Source organism: Neolamprologus brichardi, chromosome 6, assembly GCF_056152115.1.
Source record: "Neolamprologus brichardi isolate AB-2024 chromosome 6, ASM5615211v1, whole genome shotgun sequence".
Lineage (NCBI taxonomy): Eukaryota > Metazoa > Chordata > Actinopteri > Cichliformes > Cichlidae > Neolamprologus > Neolamprologus brichardi.
Window position 1 is genome coordinate 30,553,076 of NC_142109.1, and position 20,073 is coordinate 30,573,148.

Sequence of the window (20,073 nt, forward strand, 5' to 3'; positions counted from 1 at the left end):
GCATGTGAGTCAATCATCCTGGAGAGAAGGTAATAAAGGATGGAAAATAAGAAATAGATAAGAAATAGATTGTAACAGAAGACAGTGGGGACAATGTGAGCAGACAGAAAATTAAGAATGTATTGGAAATTAATAAAAAGACAGGACACTGTTACCACAGAACTGTTCCATTACATCAACTACTGAACTCAGTGAACTTTGAAAATGGATATATTTTGCAATTTTGTTTTTTTTCTGTAGCCACTAGGGAGAGCTGCTGTTTAGCATTTAAGGGTAGAGTCAATGTGAATCAAAGCACATCTGCATTTAAAAAGTATACAAGCCTTTACTACTAAGACAAGAATCACTTAGAGCTAAATTAAAGATCAATCTATTCTTTTTTTATAGCCTTTACCAATGTTTGGTTAAAGAGGATCAGCTGTCTTAGCAATTTGTCCACCCTCTGCTTGATGCGAACTACAAAGCATGAAGAGGCTACTGCACACGCACTGATAATGCTGTCATCCAGGAGTACTTTCACACAAAAACAAACACAGAGGCACGAAGGATACGCAATTACAAATCTGAAACAATGCTGCCGTTTTACAATAGACTGCATAAGAGTGCTACGCAATACAACCTGGACATCCTCTGTGCTTCCCAAGATAAGGATATCTTTGGAGGTACCATGAGACAGCATAGTAAACACGTGTGTTACTCATTAGAAGTGCTTCATCAACATGGGGTAACTATAGGGCATTTCTTGAATACCTTTTTGTATCCATGTATATTCTCCTATAAATATTAATTTCCTGAAAGAAAGCTGGCATGTCTGATAGAGTGCTAAATGTGACTCCGCAGCCAAAACAGCTTTGTTTAGTAAAATGCAGGAAGAAATAGCCAACCTGCCTATGTATGCACCACTAAAGTTATTACCATGAACCTATCTGCCAAGTAGGTTATGTTTTTGGTAGCATTTTAGTGAATTCTGATAAAACCTTGCAGGGGCATAGTGTAGTCATGTTAACAGTCCATTAAAATTTGGCTTGCAAAATTTAATCTGGGATTAATAAAGTATTTTGTTTCTGATTCAACCACCAAGGTCTTCAAGGTTAATTCATTGAGTTACTCATTGGAAATTGACAAAAAGCTGTATAACCTAGAAACTACGATTCTGTGTTGTGTATTGTCAACATAAAGAAAATGATTTGTAATGTAATGACCACTTAAAACAATCCTTAAAAATTAAAAATTTGTATTGACAACATTTACAAAATGATGATTGGTATATGTGGATTCTAAATATCACGTTATAGTTTGCATCCAGAGACCTCTGATCTCACTTTTACATTTCATATCTGCCCTTCTTCCAAGTTGACCCCAAAATGTGTTAGATCTTTTAAAAAAAAAAGTATTTTCAAGAGAAAGAGATATCTAGTTACTTAGAAATGTACTTTATATATTATAAGTTTAACTTATTTATGTCCAGTTACTTACAAATTAATAACTATTATCCATGACCTACTTGTACATGTCTATCTGTCATGCTACTCTTATCCGATTTTTAATGCACTACAAAAATGTTAAAGTATTTTTTAAAAAGAACAAAGAAAACGAAATGAACATATAAAAAAATATAATACTAATCCCTTAAAAGTAAATACTGCCCAGAGCGAGCTGACTTGGCAGAAGTTTCCTCTCTCAGAGTGCGTCTTGTTTGTTTTATTGGTTACGTTAACTGTGCCCTTGCTGTGTTTTACACCAAAGGACAGGCCTTTTTTTCCTGAGATCAAGAAACATTTGAGGGGCTTTGATTCATATGTGGGTGCAAAACAGAATATTTAACAGAGAAATGTAAATGCAACTTCTACTACAGTTTATATAATATTTGTATAATTACTGATATGAAGTTCACACACTTTTGAGATAATGTATTAGGTTATCTTTTCCCCCTCATCTATATGTTGCTGAGAAGGAATTAGAATTTGTATTTCATCTGTAAAATTGCCCTAAGGAGTTGTCATTTAATATCTGCAGATGCAATTATAATAGTGACATGTGAGCCCATGAAGACAATTTGGGACTGGACATGTCATTCAATCAATCAGTAATCTTTGTCGGTATATTAATTTCTCACAGCTGAGGTTTGGCAAATCTCTGGGCATGTCCCTATAATTGATGGACAGGGGAGCAACTGATATAACAGCTAACCCTTATTGTAGAAGACAAAGGAAACACACAAGTGCACAAAGGCTACTGCATAAAACCATAAAATGTACGGTTTCTTACATGTATGCCTACAATATGAAGCGCCTCGTGGGACTGTTGTGATTTGGTGCTATATAAATTAAACTGAACTGAAATGGGATCTGATCACTTTACATACAGCCTGTGGTGCCACCAAAGTCCTTCTATAAACAACTTTTGCTACTCGGTACCCATCTTAAAACACATCCAGGAAGTTATTTTGAAGAAAGCGCTTCATTTTTTATTTAAATAGTTAGTGGAACATAAAAACGATATGCATTAAAAAAAATGAGTCAAATCTGAGGGGAAAAAAGCCTCAATATTAAAGTATCAACACTTTAACACATGACAAAAATGTAAGTATTAATAAATCCGCCACACCCACACAAAAAGATTATTTTAAATTAGTTTTATTTTTTATAACAAAATAAAAAATTCACAAAAAGAATGGAAAACATGAAAGCAGTACTTTCTTGTACCACATTAGACATGCTCTAGATCCACCGAGGCTGTTTTTCTTCGCTGAGATTGCAACCTATTCAGCTATTAGAAAAAAAAAAACAAAAAGTAAAATGAAACGAGCACAACCGCAAATAATATCAGTTTTCAATCAGACAACAAAGGGATAGTAAAAACACATATTTCTCCTAGCACAACTCTCACAATGGCAGCCCATCACAGGGACCAGCACACTAGATTAGTTACCCATACCTGCTGTGAAGCAGTAGTTGCCCTTTGTTCCGCTTGCGTCAGCCGTCTCTGGAGACGACTAGCCTTCTCTTGATACTCCGCTAGCTGCTTCTCGTACTGCACAAAACATGTATCAATTAGTTACACATGGAGTAAAACACAAATGTCTCAGTGTTAAACCTTTTGCTTTTTTTAAAGTACTAAAGTACCAAGGAACATATGGTGGAATTATCATTTTCCATTACCGCAGACATACTTGTTTTCAGGCTGCTGTTCACAGATGCAAGCTTTGCATTTTAAAAATATGCAAAATCTTGACAACATCAGTGCAATTCATTTGTTTCTGAACAAACCCAAGCTGTTTCAGTTCATGGTACATTCTTTAAATTATTCTTGCTGCATCTGTGCATTATGTGAGAAAAACTGCTCTCAAACATCAGGTTTGAGCTCATAAGATGAAAGCAACTTCTACAACAGAAACTCCTAGAACTTCTAGAATCACTGAGTTGTTAAAGAGCGCTGACATTTTTCTTAGCTGCTGCGAAGGCCTGACATCTGCAGAGGCTAACACCTATTAACAGGCTTAAAGAAAAAGAAAAAGTCATTCACATATAATACAAGAATTATTTGAGAAATGGCCAGTTTCATTTTTCTCTTACAATAATCTCTAGTGTGTGTTTGTGTGTCGCTCAAACCTCAGAAATTGCGTCATGGTCAGTTTGAAGCTGCGCCTCCAGCTCACGTGAACGCTGCTTCTGTCGATTCAGCTCAGCCCTGAAATGAACATTTTAAAAAGACGAGTCCAACCATCTGTCAGTGAGGGCCAAGTCAACTTTTGTTTCAGCTGCTGTTGAAATGCATCTGTTACTTAAACTTTGTTTCACTGTTACAGATAAAACTGTAAAGTGTCAGACTGAGAATATTTCTTTACATTTAATTAAAAGTTTTTATTTCATTTTATAGACTGCTGTATTAAATATTTATTTTTCCAATTTCATTCTTTTTCATTTTTTAAAACAACCCACTGTTCCAAATTTTTCTACACCAGAAGCAGCCAGAGATACAGGCAAAGTATGCTGTGTAAGGTGAAAGGGTCAGCTGCACACTGATGTTTCGAAACCAACTTTAGCTCAGTTATTAAGTTTCGACCTGCCCATTTGGCCCATTTATCAGCGTGGTCAATAGCGGCACCGGCAATGACCTACAGTTCATGGAAGCAATTAAGGTACTCAAGCTCCCATCTGAGTCATAACTGTGCCAATGCTGAACACAAAGAATGCACAGTTTTAAATTCACCATGACCTATGCCTCACAGGATGTTACACCTGTGTTTGTTTCTCTCACATTTTAAGCAGATTTACTGCTATTTATCAAATAGTTGCTTGCAAATATCTTTTAAAATGTTAGTGACACAGGAATTCTGTAACAGATGTCAGTACATCTATATAAAAGTGGAAGTAGAGCAGGGCGATATGACCAAAAATATTTATCACGATATACATTTGAAAATTTGCGATAACGATATAACCGACGATATAATTGACACTAGACAAAATACTTTACAACTCCACAACTTTATTAGTGCAAAAAACCCCGTCAATGTATTTTCACTTAAACAAGCAGCTGTGTATTATGTGCATTAAAGTTATATAAAAACGTAACAGTGCAAATTCCTTGCTGACAGTTTAACCAAAAGGCATTTCCAGTGGGAATTGGCCGACATATCCTCAGCATAACCATGTTTAATATCCACAAAACTTAAAAAGAGGTTATACACACACAATACGGTAATATTATGTTGAAGCACAGTACGTATCACTCCACAAGGCTCCTGCCTACAATAGCCGTAATGCTCCAACAATCCATCAAGTGGTGCGGGTTCATAGCTTAGCAAAGTCGTACTAAAACATGTGACAGATTTTCCAGCGCCGTGTACATAAAATCGTTTCGAGGTCAGTAAACACAACCAGAGTTCATACATAAGGCACACGGGATTATAAGGGGCACTGTCGATTTTTAGAAAAATCAAAGGATTGATTTTAAGTGTGCCGTATTTTCCAAACAACACGGTAATAACGACGGCCCGCTAGCATGCTCTACCAACAATCGTGTTTCTTTGTGTATCTGACGGATAAAAGCCAAACCAGTTCCACACCACTGAAGTTGCAGCATTTTTACAAACCAATTCTGGTTCATCCGTTTCATTTAACGATCCGCTTTCGCTCTTCTCATTCTGCGTCGCCGCCATGTGCGTATGTAAACATAGGCACTGCGCATGCAGGTTTACCCATATTCTATCGCGATATTTCATTTTCCTATCGTTGCCCAAAATTACACCGGTATTACCGTGAACGGTATGATATAGCCCAGCCCTAAGTGGAAGAATACCTAATTTTCATAGAACCATGCTAAAATGTAAACAAATATAGGTAATATACCTCAACACCCTAAAGCATTATGGGAACTAATTACTTTAGTTTAGTGTGAGGAAGGAAAGAGTGTCAGGTAACAACTCCTGAGGTGCACAAGTACATAGTAATTACCCAGTCAAGTCACACTCACAGTTGTCAGTGTAGAAGAGTTTGCAAGTTAGTCATGTGAAAAAAGGTTTCACAGGAATACACAGTCCTAGAAGTGTCCACAGAAGAGGCTTACTTCTGGAAACCTTAACAAACAAGCACTACTTTTTCATTCTATTTCTAATTATATTCTCATGAACTTTAACATGTGCCATGCTAACTAGGGCCTGCAGAGTTTGAGTTGTAGCTCTTGTGTTACTTTTTATTTCTTCTTTTTTTTTTAAATTCCAATTTTTCTGATGGTTTGAGCTCAGGTGAACTTGCCAAGGCATCCACTCCTTGGAAGACTGTTATATTATGTTAAGGCACACCTGACCACCAACCTGACCAAACGTCTGCTTTTATATAGGTGGTCACACTTGCTGATCAGTTAATCAAGTGTACTTGACAACGAGCACGTGGCTGCTATTTCCCTTTTACTTCCTATTGAATCAATAAGAGTGTACTTTGTTTTGTACAGGACTGGACAGAGTCCTGTACAAAGTCATTTTTTCTTGTAAGTCATCTGACATTTAAGTTGTGAAGTTTTAACCCTTTAGTTTAAAAGCACATTTCTTTTTGTGCCCTTCTGTCCTTGCATTAGTAATCTTAAAAAAAAAAAACAATTTCAAAAGTCTTACTTAAGGGTTGTGATTTTAGTCTCAAATGCATGGACCAGGTTCTTGGCCTCTTCCTTCCATCGCTGTGTACTTTTCTGCTGAGCTGTAAGAAGTCGAGTGAGATCAGCGCTAGAACTTCGACTGCTTTCCTCCAGCTCCCTCACTCGTGCATCCAGTTCTTGCTCCTTTAAGCTGTACTCTTGCTCCAACTTAGAAACCTGAAGGGATGAGGTTATATAAAGTTTCAAACTCTTTTTAAATGGTCAAATAAATTATGTAATGGTACATTATCACTTGTGTGTAAACCCTGTTTTATGCTATATATCTAGCTATCCTACTACTGTCAAAGGCTTTTCAGCAGTTAATCAAAAATATAACACTTTATTATTCCACTTTATTTAAAGGACCATTTCACAGATTTTACACATACCTCAGAAATTATCCCAGACAATGTCATGAGGCTAGAAAAACTTTTAATTAATTAACTCTTGATATTTTTTTTTCTTAAATGCTGTAATTTATTAGGCAGGGTTGCAATTTGTTATCGTTATTATTAGAATGCATTATGGGAACTCCAAGACCCATAGGAAGCCCAAATTTCCCAAATTTGGATTATTAATCATTATCGATTCCCATCCTTCCCATTTACCTGTTGCTTGGCCTTATTCTGGACTTGCAGGGTGGCTTTGCGCAACTCATCCATCTCCTTGCGGAGCTGAAAGTTCTCCTGCTGCAGCTGCAGCCGCTCTTCGCTGACATCGATGCAGTCATTGCGGGCTGAAGCCAGAGAGCTCTGCAGGCGTCGCACTTCTTCCTGGCATCGTGACAGCTCCTCGCTATACCTACGGGTAAAAGATTGGAAGAAATAATGAGCAAAGTAAAAGCAGAGCACTAAACCTGACCCGATGCAAACCTATAGTGCACTTACTCCATCTCCATCTTTTTAAGTTTGTTCTGCGTGCTTTGCAGAGTGAGACTTATGTCTTCCCTCTGCCTCTCAGCATCTAGACACCTCTGATGAAGGGCATCAATCTTCCTGAACTCTGGCTCTGCCCTGCCTTCCTTATATACCTGACACGAAACACAGCAGACTATTAAAATGATCAGCAGTGCCTCAGCACATTCACAAAACCACATAATCAAACATTATCAAAACACTGGAACAACTTTTTGCAGTGTCTTTCTTGCATTTCCCCTGATAAATTCAGATACCTTCTCCAGTTCCTCCTCTACAGCTTTTCTCTCTCGCAGGGACCTTTCAATCTGAGACTCTTTATCTGAACACTCCTAGACAGAGTCGGAAAGAAGAGGAGACAGGAAAAAATGTTGGTAGGAGACAGAAATGAGTGGACAGGTAGACGCTATGAAAGGATTTATGGTGATTTTGAAATGAGTTTGCCCTCTTAGTTGGACAATTTCTTACCAGCTGCAGTGCAGACAGCTCCTCTGCCATTCGGTGGATTTGAACATTGCACTGTTTGCGAACATTTTCCACCTGTTAAAAGATAAAGCCATAAAGCTCAAATATGGGGAGTTTTGCTTTTCCTTCCCCTTAGACTGACTTTTAATGGTCACAAAAAGGCTTAACTCCTGAACTTAACCATCTGAGTTAAGTGCAGATATAAGTAAGGAAAAGCAGTCTGTGTTTAGACTTTTGCTTTGACTACTCCTATTTTAACTTTTCAATAGCACATTTGGTAACTTAAGGAAGAAGAGTCAATGCATGGACGATAAAGTCATATATATTAGTACACTGAAATCAAACTAGATTTGCTGAAGATTGAAACCATAAAAAGTCAAGATGAAAATAAACATCAAGCAGCAACATAGTGATGTATTTACTGACTTGATTTATGTATATATGAAACAGCAGATAATAATGAGACAAAGGTCATAAAACAAACAGAAAAACAATAACTATAGCAACCAAAAATGGAGCAATCGCTGCAAACTCTTAATTACACTTTATAGTGTTGCCGCTGCTATGATATTATGTGCTTTCCTTGTAGTTCAGTGAAAATCTTGCAAGTGATCACAGCAGCTACAAAGGCAGTATAGTGAGTTCTTGGACGCAGCTACCTTGAGAAATATGTCGTCCTCAAAAATGTCCTTGTGGCATTTATTGCTCAAGTAGATGTTTCAAAGACTACATTTTGCCATGATAACATACAGAGAGACTGGCTACCAGACACAGTAGTGTTGCTGGTAACCTGAGCATGAGTGATATAGCATCTCATCTGGCTTACAATCCATAACAATTCAAAAATTAAAAAAACAAATAATAAAAGTGATCTTGAGCGCAGTGGGAGGTGAAGAAGGTGAAGTTTCACTACAATCTGACCAATACTCTTGAAAGAGTAGCGATTCCTTTCCATTGTGGAAGGACAGACACCTCACACAGCTCGTAAGCTCCGATCACTTGGCTGGATGACTTAAAAATTTTGCTAAGTCATCACAGCCTTACTTCCTGACAAGTCACTAAAAGTATTAAATACAAATGCCATTCCCATCAAAATCTCAAGTGAGAAAGTTAAAGTGAAAATTATCAAAAGCATTTTCTTCTGCACAGACATTTAAAGGACCATCAGGCCATTGTTTACATTTGTGTTACCTGCTTGCTTTTGTTAAACTGATATTCTTCGCTACATAATCAAGAACAATAGCCTTAGGCTATGTCCACACGTACCCGGGTATTTTTGAAAACGCAGATTTTTCTATGCGTTTGCACCTTTCGTCCACACGTAAACGGCGTTTTCGGTCACTGAAAACGGAGATTTCTAAAAACTCGGGCCAGGGTGGATATTTTCTAAAACTCCGTTTTTTCATTTACGTGTGGACGAGAAAAACGGAGAAAACGGAGAAAACGCAACGTCAAAGGTGTGCGCCTTTTTTGACGTCACACTGTGCACCACGTTATTGTTTCAGTGAAATGAATTTCTACAATACTGTTACTGTTAATTGTACTCTCTGCAGTGTTTAAATGCTTACATATACACACACAGTTACTGTCCCTCCACACATACGACTCGGTTCTGCTTCTATGCCCCAGCTTTGTTTACTTTTTCCCACCGAGGCTTCTAGACTTCTGATTGGCCAACATTTCTACACGGTTAGGAATATAGCGCCACCTGCTGCTTTGGCATGTTCCTAGCAGCGTTTTCCTTCATTTCTGCCTTTACGTGTGGACGGGATTATTTTTTTAAACGAAAACGGAAAATCTCCGTTTTCAAAAATACCCGTGTACGTGTGGACATAGCCTTAAACTATGGACATTTCTTTGTGTCACCTGCATATACATCCCTCCTGATGCAAGTATATAATGTACTTGCATATTAAAGACACATAAAAACAATACTGCAAACTGTCAAAAAACAGATTACATGCAAGCTGACTGTGAATACAGTTTAATTGTAATCTCTGGCCTCCATTTTTGAAAATTTCTTCCCTCACACTTATCAGATCAAGTGGCTCTCATGCCTTCAGGTAAGTCTGAGGTCTGACTCTCAACTGTAAGTAATTCTTCATTACATGACCTTATCTTAAGACTGAACTGCCTTAAATGAGAATGAGGGACAGAGTAGATTAAGGTAAAAAAAAAAAAGAAAAGAAAACATTGACCCACTTTGACTAAAATATTTAAACTTAAACTGTCTTCAATGACAAAATTACCTTTAAGCTAGGTAAGCAAAGGCACGATAAAGGCAAAGCCCCATGATTTGGAAAAAGTCTAAAAGCATCAACATTTAATCTCTAGAATATCATCCCATGTTGAGGGCCAGCAAGAGACTAAGATGACAGCTAGTGCTTCAGTCATACCATTCTACATTAATAGGATTAAACAGTTGAAGGCCTTGATGAAAAAGATCCATTAACAGAGCATTAATCACCATGTCTCCAGGGTTACACAGGGTAAAGAGCAGGGCTTTGCTTTCAGCTTAGTGCCTCATATGTTAAAAAAAAGAAAAAAAGTATGGCTAAGCACAAGGTACAGTTGGAGGTTGCACTTCTCCTTGTAAAACTAATTATGAATCAAAAACTTTGGTTTTCTTTAATTTTCAGAATTGCCATTTTCGAAAGAAAGCATACAGATTTGGCAGCAAATACCCTGATGTCATCTATTGCTTTTAGGTAATGATGCAACTTTCTTCAAAGTAGACTTTAGTCACACACGAATCAAATTACATGAGTGTATTTTTAGGAGAAGCATTCATCTAGCCATTTATTAACCGTGTACCTCCTTCTTGGTGCGGACTGCAGCATCATAGATCAACTGCTTGATTGCTTCCTTTGTCTTTTCCAGCTCTTCTGTCTTTTGCTTCTCTCTTAACAGGGCCTGAAGTGAAAAGTAAAGGCAGATACAAATAGATAATTGAGGAGAGATCTGAAAACTATTTAGAAGATGCAGTTGAATATGTCAAAAAGACGACTCTGCCGTTTAAAACAAACGCGATAAAACACTGAAAGATCCAAAGTAACTGCATTTACCTGGTCTTTGTGCAATGTGGCTTCTTCGGCCACTTGAACGCTGTCTCGAACTTTAGACAGGGCTTCATACTTCTCCTCTTCAAGACTGGTGCAACGTGCTTGGAGTTCCCCCACCTTTCGCTCCCACACAGTTTGTTCTCTGCGAACTGCCTCTGCCTCCTGTGATGCAGCTTTTAGCCTGCGATTGCAGAAAAGAAACAATACCCAGCAGCAGAAAGAAAGTCAGAAAACTACTGCTTGACCCCATAAACACTGAAGCACTGATGTAAAATTCCATGACTTTCTATTAGATCAATACGCTGGCAGTGCTTTCCTAATCTCAACCACTGTTCCATCTTAGCTGACAGCCAGCAAGTGAAAGCCAACAGTTTAACATGGGCTGACCGGGTCTCCAGCTGGCTCAGGGCTGCCTGAAGCTGCTGCAGTCGTCTGTCTGCTGCGTGTTCACGGCCCCGTGCTCCAGCCATGTCCTCTTCCTAAACACATATGCATACAGTTAGGTCCAGAGTTTGGAACAAGGACACCATTTTTGTTTTAATTTTGCCTCCATCCAAAAAGATCAAGATGTGACTGAATTACACTTTAGTAAAGTCATTGGATAAACTAACAATTTTAAATAAAAAAAAATGGAGTTTTTATTTGTACTTGAATGAAAATCATTTGGAGTTAATGACCATCTGAAGTCAATATTCATGGATATTATCAAATGCTGCATTTCCTCCCTTGAGATGCTCTGCTAGGCTCTTGCTGCAGCTGCCTTCAGTTTATGTTATTTTCTGTTTTTAGTTTTTTCATCAGTAACTTTGTTGGGTTGAGATCAAGTGACTGACTAGGCCATTGAAGAACACTCAATTTTTGTTACTTTCGCAGTGTGCTTTGTATCATTATCCATTAGCACAGTGAAGCACGATCCAGAAAGAGGATTTCTCTGCTCATTCAACACTGTATCAGCAATAACAACATCCCTAACTCACTTGTGATCAAGTTTCCACGGTGTTTGAGAGATGCTTCTGCTCATGAGGCGTTTTTTTCCCCCCCGTCATACTTTACCCTTTCATCATTCTGGCGCAAGTTAATCTTAGTTTCATCTGTCTAAACATTATTTTCAGAACCTAGCAGGCTCTTTTAAATGTTTTCTTAGACTAATGTGGGCTTCCTATACTTTAGTGTAACCAGTTGTCTGCAGCTTATTGTAAACCCTCTGTATTTACCGTCTTCCTCTTGATCATAGACATTGACAGTGACATGCAAACATGTACCTGTTTGAGAATCCTCTTGACTTGGTTAGATGTTATTCTTCAAGTTCAACAGTTGGAATTAATTTAACTTTTCATGTAATAATCAGGGAACAGACATTTGTGCAACTATATATAAAAATTGTCAGTAATTCAGTTCAAACAGTTATTGCAGTACTTTTTTCAAAAGCCTTGAATTAAAGCTGAAAGTCTGCAGCGTTTGATTTAAAATTTAAAATCAAAGCAAAGACACACTGTCTAAATGTAAGGTCATAACTGTATCTGTCTTTCAAAATAGAGTTGTAAGTATGCAGGAATCTAATTTCAGATTATTAAAACAGATAGGCTGACATTTTTTCGGCCAACTTACAGTTATATGTTGAAAAGAAAAAAGGGAAAAAAGTATAAATTGCAGAATTCCAGCTTTAGTTTGAGGGATTAAGCAAAAAAACAAAAACTATGCAGAGTGCAATATTTTCAGCATCTCAACTATAACTGATCAAATCAAAAGTCCTTTCATGCTCCTGAAACAAATTAAGTATTGGTCTTTTTTCATGAATATTCATGAATTAGGCAAATATATGTATTTATATTTTCTTTTTTTTCTAACCCGTCTCTGCATCTGTTCCTGGAGATTCTGCAACAGCTTGGTCATTTCATCCACTTTGGCTGTGGCTGTCCTCAATTCAGCTTTGGCTTGCCTACATAACGACAGAGAAAGGAGAAAAAAAAAAAAACACAAATTAAATAGCAGACTAACTGTCATCTAGAATTTATAGCAGCCTGTCTGGATTGCTGAAACTGAAAAATATATTTTGACAATTAAAAAAAACAAGACAAAACAACCCCCCACTCCCTCATTTTCTTCATTTTTGCTAAATGTCAGTTGAAAAGATGTCTTTTTGGCAAATATCAAGCTCACAGCTTAAAACATACATTTAAACTTTAAGACTTAAAAGAACTCTGGAGTAGAGATGTCGTGTTATGGGACACTTTGAGACTTTTACTTCACACTGCTCTTCCTCAAATATAACCTCCATTTATGAAACAACTTCAATTCACACAAAGTTACAGGACATGGGAGAAGGTGATTTTCAGTCCAGTGTAGCATGTTGTGTAGTAGTTACACACTAACAGAACATGACCTCTGATGGCAGCCAGTAGCCTGTTACCTGAGCTGGCTGTGTAGCTCCTCCATCTCCGTGCTCTGCTCTGTCACTGTCTTCAGGAACTGCTGGTTTGTCTGTGTGTGGCAAGAGAGACACGACTGCCGTTTGTGTGGCATGATTGCAAACACAGCTCCGACATTAACAACATCCAAATCAACCTTGTCTCTAATACATTTTTCAGTGTCCTTTTACATTAAACCCCGAGGTGTCTCTGTCAGTGATTACTACAAAGCCAGTCACTCTCCATGCTGTGAAAGAAACAGGCTGCTTGCATGAACAGTCAGAGGGAGGAGAGCCTAAAGCTTGCCTTCCCATTAAAAATGCATTAGAGGGATATAGTATTACTCTACAATCTCTTTATACAGTGTATTGTGACCAAGCACCTGGCGTGTGTGTATGTGCGTTCACAAGTTTTTGTGTGAATAAAAAAAATCCACAATATTTTGTACTCCTTAATCTCCGAGCAAGGTTAAGCCCAAATACAGGTCAGTCGTGTCTCTAAATAAATAAATAATCTCTAGCGCTGAATTATCTGTGACTGTAGGATAGAGAGAGAGCGACAGAGGGAGAGCAGAGAGTACGACTTAAAAAGAATCTAGTTAGAGGATTACCAGGTGAGCTGACAGTCAATTATACAGCCTGACAGTTCTGGCTGACTACAGGAGTGATTTAGAAAACCAATTCGCTTAGTTAAAAGATTAATTATTAGAGCAGGGTCAATTTCAGAGAAGTGCAGAACATTTCAATACCGTGGCTAATTGGGAGGCAGCGATTTAACACACTTTTAATTAACCGTCACTTACCGATTCCAGTTTCTGATTGGCCGCTTGGAGTTTGTATGTGTGCTGCTGAAAGTGAACAAGCTGATCCTGTGATGATAAAAGGGGCATTCATGTCAAGTTAACTAACAGTAATTACCTCATCCTTATAGCCCACATTAACTAAGGCCAAAGTGCTCTAATTAACTTGATTACAATGATAATAGCGCCATCTAGCGGTGAGAGGTTATTGTTCTAATCAAGGTCTGACTTTGCATTTCCATTTCGGAATACTGAACCTTGAGCTGCTGTCTCTGGGAGTCATGGATTTGTCCTTCAGAGATTGTCTTCTGGTAGACCTGCTGGAGGCGATCCAGCTCCTGGGCTGTGGTCTGCCACAGTTCCATGGCCTGCGTCCGCTCCTGAACACATACAGCAAACAATATCCACCCACATTTTGACACACAGTTAACTTTCTTACTAGGAGTTGGAAGAAGAATACCAAACATCTTTCTGCATTCACAAGAGATCATTACTCCAGACACAAAAAACAACTCTTCTCCCTCAAAGACGACTAATGGTTTCTAAATAATGTGTGTTGCATCTTGTTAGCGGGATAACAAATCACCACTGAATCCAAAACAAATGACCTGGGTTTTGTTCAGAATTATTAAAAAGTGCAAAAATGACAGCTTCATTAAAAGAGTGTGTGGAGCCGCTGGGGAAGGCTTTGCTGTCTTCAGTTATTAGTGCAAACGTGTGAACTCACTACTCAAAAAGAATTATGTATCATTTCCCAATGTTGCATATGTAAAAAAAATAATAATACACAGACGGTACAAATGTTTAACTGTCAGAAAGCAATTCTGACAAAGCCAGAGTGGCTGTTTCCTTGTGCTCTCCACTGAATCCACAGAGATCAAAATAATATTGATCGTCTGATCTAACTTCCAGTCACGATGAATGTTCACAGCATCCAGCGAAATTCCAGCTGCACTCCAGCTCAGCCAAGGCCCTGTTGCGGTTTTAGTGTCCATACAAAATAAACATACCCATTAATACATTTCAGCTTCACAGACATTAAAAATTTACTCTGAGTGCTACTTAACAAAAAAATAAAAAGCTTTATTATTGTTATAATATTACATTTTTAAGTCGATCACCTGAATATTTAGTTTAACCTGTATCCGAGGCAAATATGACTTTTAGTTGGTCAGTGAATGAACAGACAAAACCCTAATACATCTGGGCAGCTCTCATACAGTAGGGGAAAAAACTGGCATACCCTGACGCTGAAAAAGCATCAGCTAAGAAGTAAGACTTTTTTACGGATACCTGCAAATTGGTGCGGATTAACTTCCCATTTAGCATTCAATCAAACAATCAACTAAACACTGTAGCTCTAAAAATGTAGTTTCTTTTGATCTTAGATTGCTTACAACCACACTGCGAATTAGGCTACACTTGGACCCGGGGGGATGGTCACAAAAAAATTTAAGGAATTAAGGAATTTGTTAACTTACAGCTTTTATGCAGAAAAGAACTTAAATTATCACAATTAACCTTACTGGACCAAACTGTTACTACAACCTTGGATACATGATTAAGACTACACCCTACTCTGATAAGCAGTACTGTCAAATCTTATCAGGAGAAAAAGAGAGAGAAAAAGGCAGGTATTAAAGGAAGACAAGTTGGATAGTCACAGATTCAGTTTATAGCAAGATAACCTTCGAAGCAAAGACCTACAAGGAGGCTTTCTAATGACACAAGGTCTGTACAGACTTTAGCCACATCAAGCTGAAATGGACTGAAAAATAGAATAAACAGCAAGTATGACGCAACTGAATAAACTTCTGTAACACAGTTAGGATGAATTTTCTAAATTCTTTCCTTTTTATAGCAAGAATTCTACAAATGTTCAGGGTTGAGCGAGTTGCAAATTTAGATTAATACACTTTACAGTTTAAGATGATTCCCTTTTCTAAAGTTAAATATGAATTCCGTCCTTACAATATTGGCATTTCTTGACACCATGTGCTTGCTTTCAAGTTTTGGAAAACACATGTAGAAATTTCAGCGTACTGAAAAACTCTGTCAGCTTCTAATTCCTGGTGTTTAAGAACAGAAGAGTGCAGAAAAGCTGATGGATATACACACAGGCTAGAAAGGCCCCACACACGATGTGTTTCTTATATAAAAAAAAAAGTGTGTCTTAATCTACAAACGTTTAGACATATCAAACGGACATTTATGCCAACCTGTTCAGACAGCTGGACCTGTTCTTGGAGATTTTTGATGACCGCATCTTCTTCCAATGTGCTGCCCTCTACTCCTGAAGCTGTGGGCAGGGCATGAAGCTGCTTCTCAACAGACTCTCTCAGCTCTGCATGAAGCCTGGAAAAAGTATTCAGACTTAAGATGTTATGTCACATAAATAAATAAATTAACAGCATAGTTTTAAGTGCTAAATAAAATAGAACAACCTTCATTAGGTTAATTATTTCGCTGGAATGCAAATGGTCAAGATGCCAGAATTCTAATCAAAGCTCTAATTACTAGACAAATGAGCGCACTAATTACAGCAACCTGATTTGTGGTAGGTCATAGAAAATCAATCAGCCACTGAATGTAAAATAATTCAAGTAACAAATTCACACACACACAATACTGAATAATGTCATATCTTATGACAGCTTTAACTTATTGAAAATATTAGTACATTTGTCATGTTCTGTTGTGCAACCAACTTCTTTATATATTAACATGAGTGGATTTATATATTTTTTTACCTTTCATTTTCCTTGACAACCCTCTCCAACTTCAATTTGACATCTGTCATCTGTGTCTGTACGTGAACACTGAGAGTCATTGATAACATCCCGACATATTTAATGCATCAGATGACCAAGAAATCTCAGGATTAAGATATTTATTTCCCAGCTACCTCTGTCAAAGTCTTTGACTTCTGAATTATCAGTTTAATAGATTTCAAGGACTTAAATCTATAAATCACATCACTTCATCAAGCACCCACCACCACACGCCTGTGTATTCGAACATTTCAGAAGAAGGATGTTTTATTATTTCAGTATGTTGTTTTGTTGATTTACCTGATATCTCTGCAGCTGTTCAGTCATTTCTTCCATGTGCCGATCATACTCAGCTATCAGAGGAGCCATTATACTGCAACACAGACAAATGATGTTTCAGTATTGGGGGAAAACTTTTTTTTTAAAAGTTGTGTTCACCATAACTCTGTCTTGCTGAATCTCCAGTGAATGCTGCGTGTCTCTAACGTGTCTACAAAGTGGTATGAAACTGATGAACTGACCCTCTATCTGAGATCCAGGGCACAGGAGACTCGGTGCGTCTTTCCTCCTCAACCTACCAAACATAAGGCATGTAAGGGGTGAGGGCTAGCAGTAGTTAATTGTATCAAAAACGTACTTTTCTTAGTTAAAAAAAACCAAACAAAAAAACAATCACAATTTCTTTTATTGAAGATGCCAAATACTTGATTAATTTTAGATGAGCTAAACTAGCATAAGTTTTTAAGTTGAAGATCATTCTACTGTACACACACATGACTGTGTCAGTACCCACCCAGACGATGCCGTAAATAAGTTCACAGATGATACCACTGTGGTGGGGCACATCTCTGGGGGCAATGAGACAGCATACAGAGCTGAGTTTCAGAGGCGGTCAGACAGGTGTGGGGACAACAATATGGGCCTCAATACCACCAAAACAAAACAGCTATAGTCAACTTTAGAAGAAAAAAGTCTGAGCTGCAGCCCATCAGTATCAATGGGGAAGGCGTGGAAATGGTATTCAGCTTCAAGTTCTTGGGTGTCCACTAGAGCAGGGCGATATGACCAAAAATATTTATCACGATATATATTTGAAAATTTGCGATAACGATATAACTGACGATATAATTGACACTAGACAAAATGCTTTACAACTCCACAACTTTATTAGTGCAAAAAACCCCATCAATGTATTTTCACTTAAACAAGCAGCTGTTTTTTATGTGCATTAAAGTTATATAAAAATGTAACAGTGAAAATTCCTTGCTGACAGTTTAACCAAAAGGCATTTCCAGTGGAAATTGGCCGACATATCCTCAGCATAACCATGTTTAATATCCACAAAACTTAAAAAGAGGTTATACACACACAATACGGTAATATTATGTTGAAGCACAGTACGTATCACTCCGCAGGCTCCTGCCTACGATAGCCGTAATGCTCCAACAATCCATCAAGTGGTGCGGGTTCGTAGCTTAGCAAAGTCGTACTAAAACATGTGACAGATTTTCCAGCGCCGTGTACCACAAAATTGTTTCGAGGTCAGTAAACACAACCAGAATTCATACATAAGGCACACGGGATTATAAGGGGCACTGTCAATTTTCAGAAAAATCAAAGGATTGATTTTAAGTGTGCCGTATGTTGTAAACAACACGGTAATAACAACGGCCCGCTAGCATGCTCTACCAACAATAGTGTTTCTTTGTGTATCTGACGGATGAAAGCCAAACCAGTTCCACACCACTGAAGTTGCAGCATTTTTACAAACCAATTCTGGTTCATCCGTTTCATTTAACGATCCGCTTTCGCTGCTCTCATTCTGCGTCGCCGCCATGTGCGTATGTAAACATAGGCACTGCGCATGCGCGTTTACCCATATTCTATCGCGATATTTCATTTTCCTATCGTTGCCCAAAATTACACCGGTATCACCGTGAACGGTATGATATCGCCCAGCCCTACAGTGTCCACATAGACACAGACCTCCAATGGACCTCAAACACCTCTGAGGTTATAAAGCAGGCCCAACAGCATCTCCATTTTCTGAGAACCCTCAGAAAATGACCTTACGTGGGAGCTGCTGATCATCTTCTACAGTTGCTCCATTCAAAGTGTGTACTGCATCTCTGTATGGTTCTCTAGCTGCACAATGGCACACAAAAAGGCACTTCAAAGGGTAATTAAATATGGCCCCAAAAATCACTGGACTTCCTCTTCAAATCCTGAAGTTTAGCACTTGCTGCCTCAAGAGGGTACGCAGCATCCTACAGGATTGCACACACCCAGGACACCGGGCGTTTGAGCTGCTGCCATCTGGCAGGAGATTCAGGTTGCTGAGGCCACGGAAAAAACAGACTCAAGGACAGCTTTTACAACAGGGCAATAGCCCTAATCAATGCTAACAGCTGACCTGATTGGTGATCTCTCTGTACTTTTTGGCGGGGGCAATAATGTGCAATAAACATTCATTCTTTAATTTATTAAGTCATACTTTTTTTGCACTTTTTAAAAATCCACTTTGAAGTCTACTGTGTTGTGTTGTGCTTAGTGCCGAAATGGGACAGTTTCTAATTTCATTGTACTATAGTACCAAGTATGACTGTGCAATGACAATAAAGAGTTATCATATCCCATTTTATCTTATGTCTTCGTACCTGAGAAGATGTGGACAGAGCACCGTGCCCATATTGATACTGGCTGAGAGCAGAATTTAGCCTGCGGACTGAAATGACACAAAAACGAGGACACTTACACAAAAAAGCATAGATGTTCTAGTGATCATCACAAGCAGAAGACTGTAAACATCCAAAAAATGCACGCCATATAATTGATTGATTTTTATACAGGGACCACCTATGGCTTAAAAAAGAAATTAACATAGAATAGTGGCAAAAACTGATGGACTAGACGGCGTAACAGAAAAATATGCATGTAGTTTTCAAGTTTCGTCTCACCTTGATCACGCAAAAACTCCAGCTCTGCCTCCATGCTTACGGTGTCGTCTAAAGAGAAGCAAAATAATTTGCACTGGCAAAAATGACCACCACCACCAAAACTAAAGACGAACACTTAAAGCCTGTCAAACCTGGCACCTCTAATCTAGGGTTTTTTTTCAAGTTAACGTTTCGGAACACGAAGAGAAAACTGTCGTTTAAGAATGTAATAATTCAGGTAAAGATGACACAAAGCCGCTAGAAACGTTTACTACAAACTAGCTAGCTACCTGTAGTAAATTTGTGCAGCTCGTGTTAGCTAAAGCAGCTAATCAATCTCGGCTAAGCTCATCCAAACAACTCAGTGTTTTGATCTCTTCAACAAAACACCAAACACATTTTCCGAGACAGGATGCGCATAAAAAAAATACGCAAATGCATCGCATTGAAATTTTAAATTCATAATAGAGGTTTTTACTTCAATCCTCGTTTCCGCCTCTTGTTTTGAAGTAAACAAACGGGGACCAATGGAAAAGAAGCTGTGCAACCGTAAAATCATTCCGCCTGTACAAGAAACGCGAAA

The 20,073-nt window shown here is 38.2% G+C and overlaps 1 protein-coding gene across 1 annotated transcript; it reads right to left on the reverse strand.

Moving 5' to 3' along the window:
* Positions 1 to 2,620: 2,620 nt before the first annotated feature.
* Positions 2,621 to 20,057, reverse strand: sclt1 (sodium channel and clathrin linker 1). Its single transcript, XM_006790589.3, has 22 exons — positions 19,969 to 20,057; positions 19,512 to 19,559; positions 19,212 to 19,279; positions 17,076 to 17,128; positions 16,855 to 16,927; positions 16,534 to 16,589; positions 16,003 to 16,138; positions 14,041 to 14,163; positions 13,787 to 13,852; positions 12,987 to 13,057; positions 12,425 to 12,515; positions 10,964 to 11,055; positions 10,580 to 10,757; positions 10,329 to 10,427; positions 7,518 to 7,589; positions 7,307 to 7,381; positions 7,023 to 7,165; positions 6,744 to 6,936; positions 6,116 to 6,312; positions 3,612 to 3,690; positions 2,938 to 3,033; positions 2,621 to 2,769 (listed from the first exon to the last, which is right to left on the reverse strand). Exons 2-22 carry the CDS (start codon positions 19,543 to 19,545, stop codon positions 2,710 to 2,712), a joined length of 2,055 nt encoding a protein of 684 aa, XP_006790652.2. The 5' UTR covers positions 19,546 to 19,559; positions 19,969 to 20,057; the 3' UTR covers positions 2,621 to 2,709.
* Between the last annotated feature and the right edge of the window lie 16 nt (positions 20,058 to 20,073).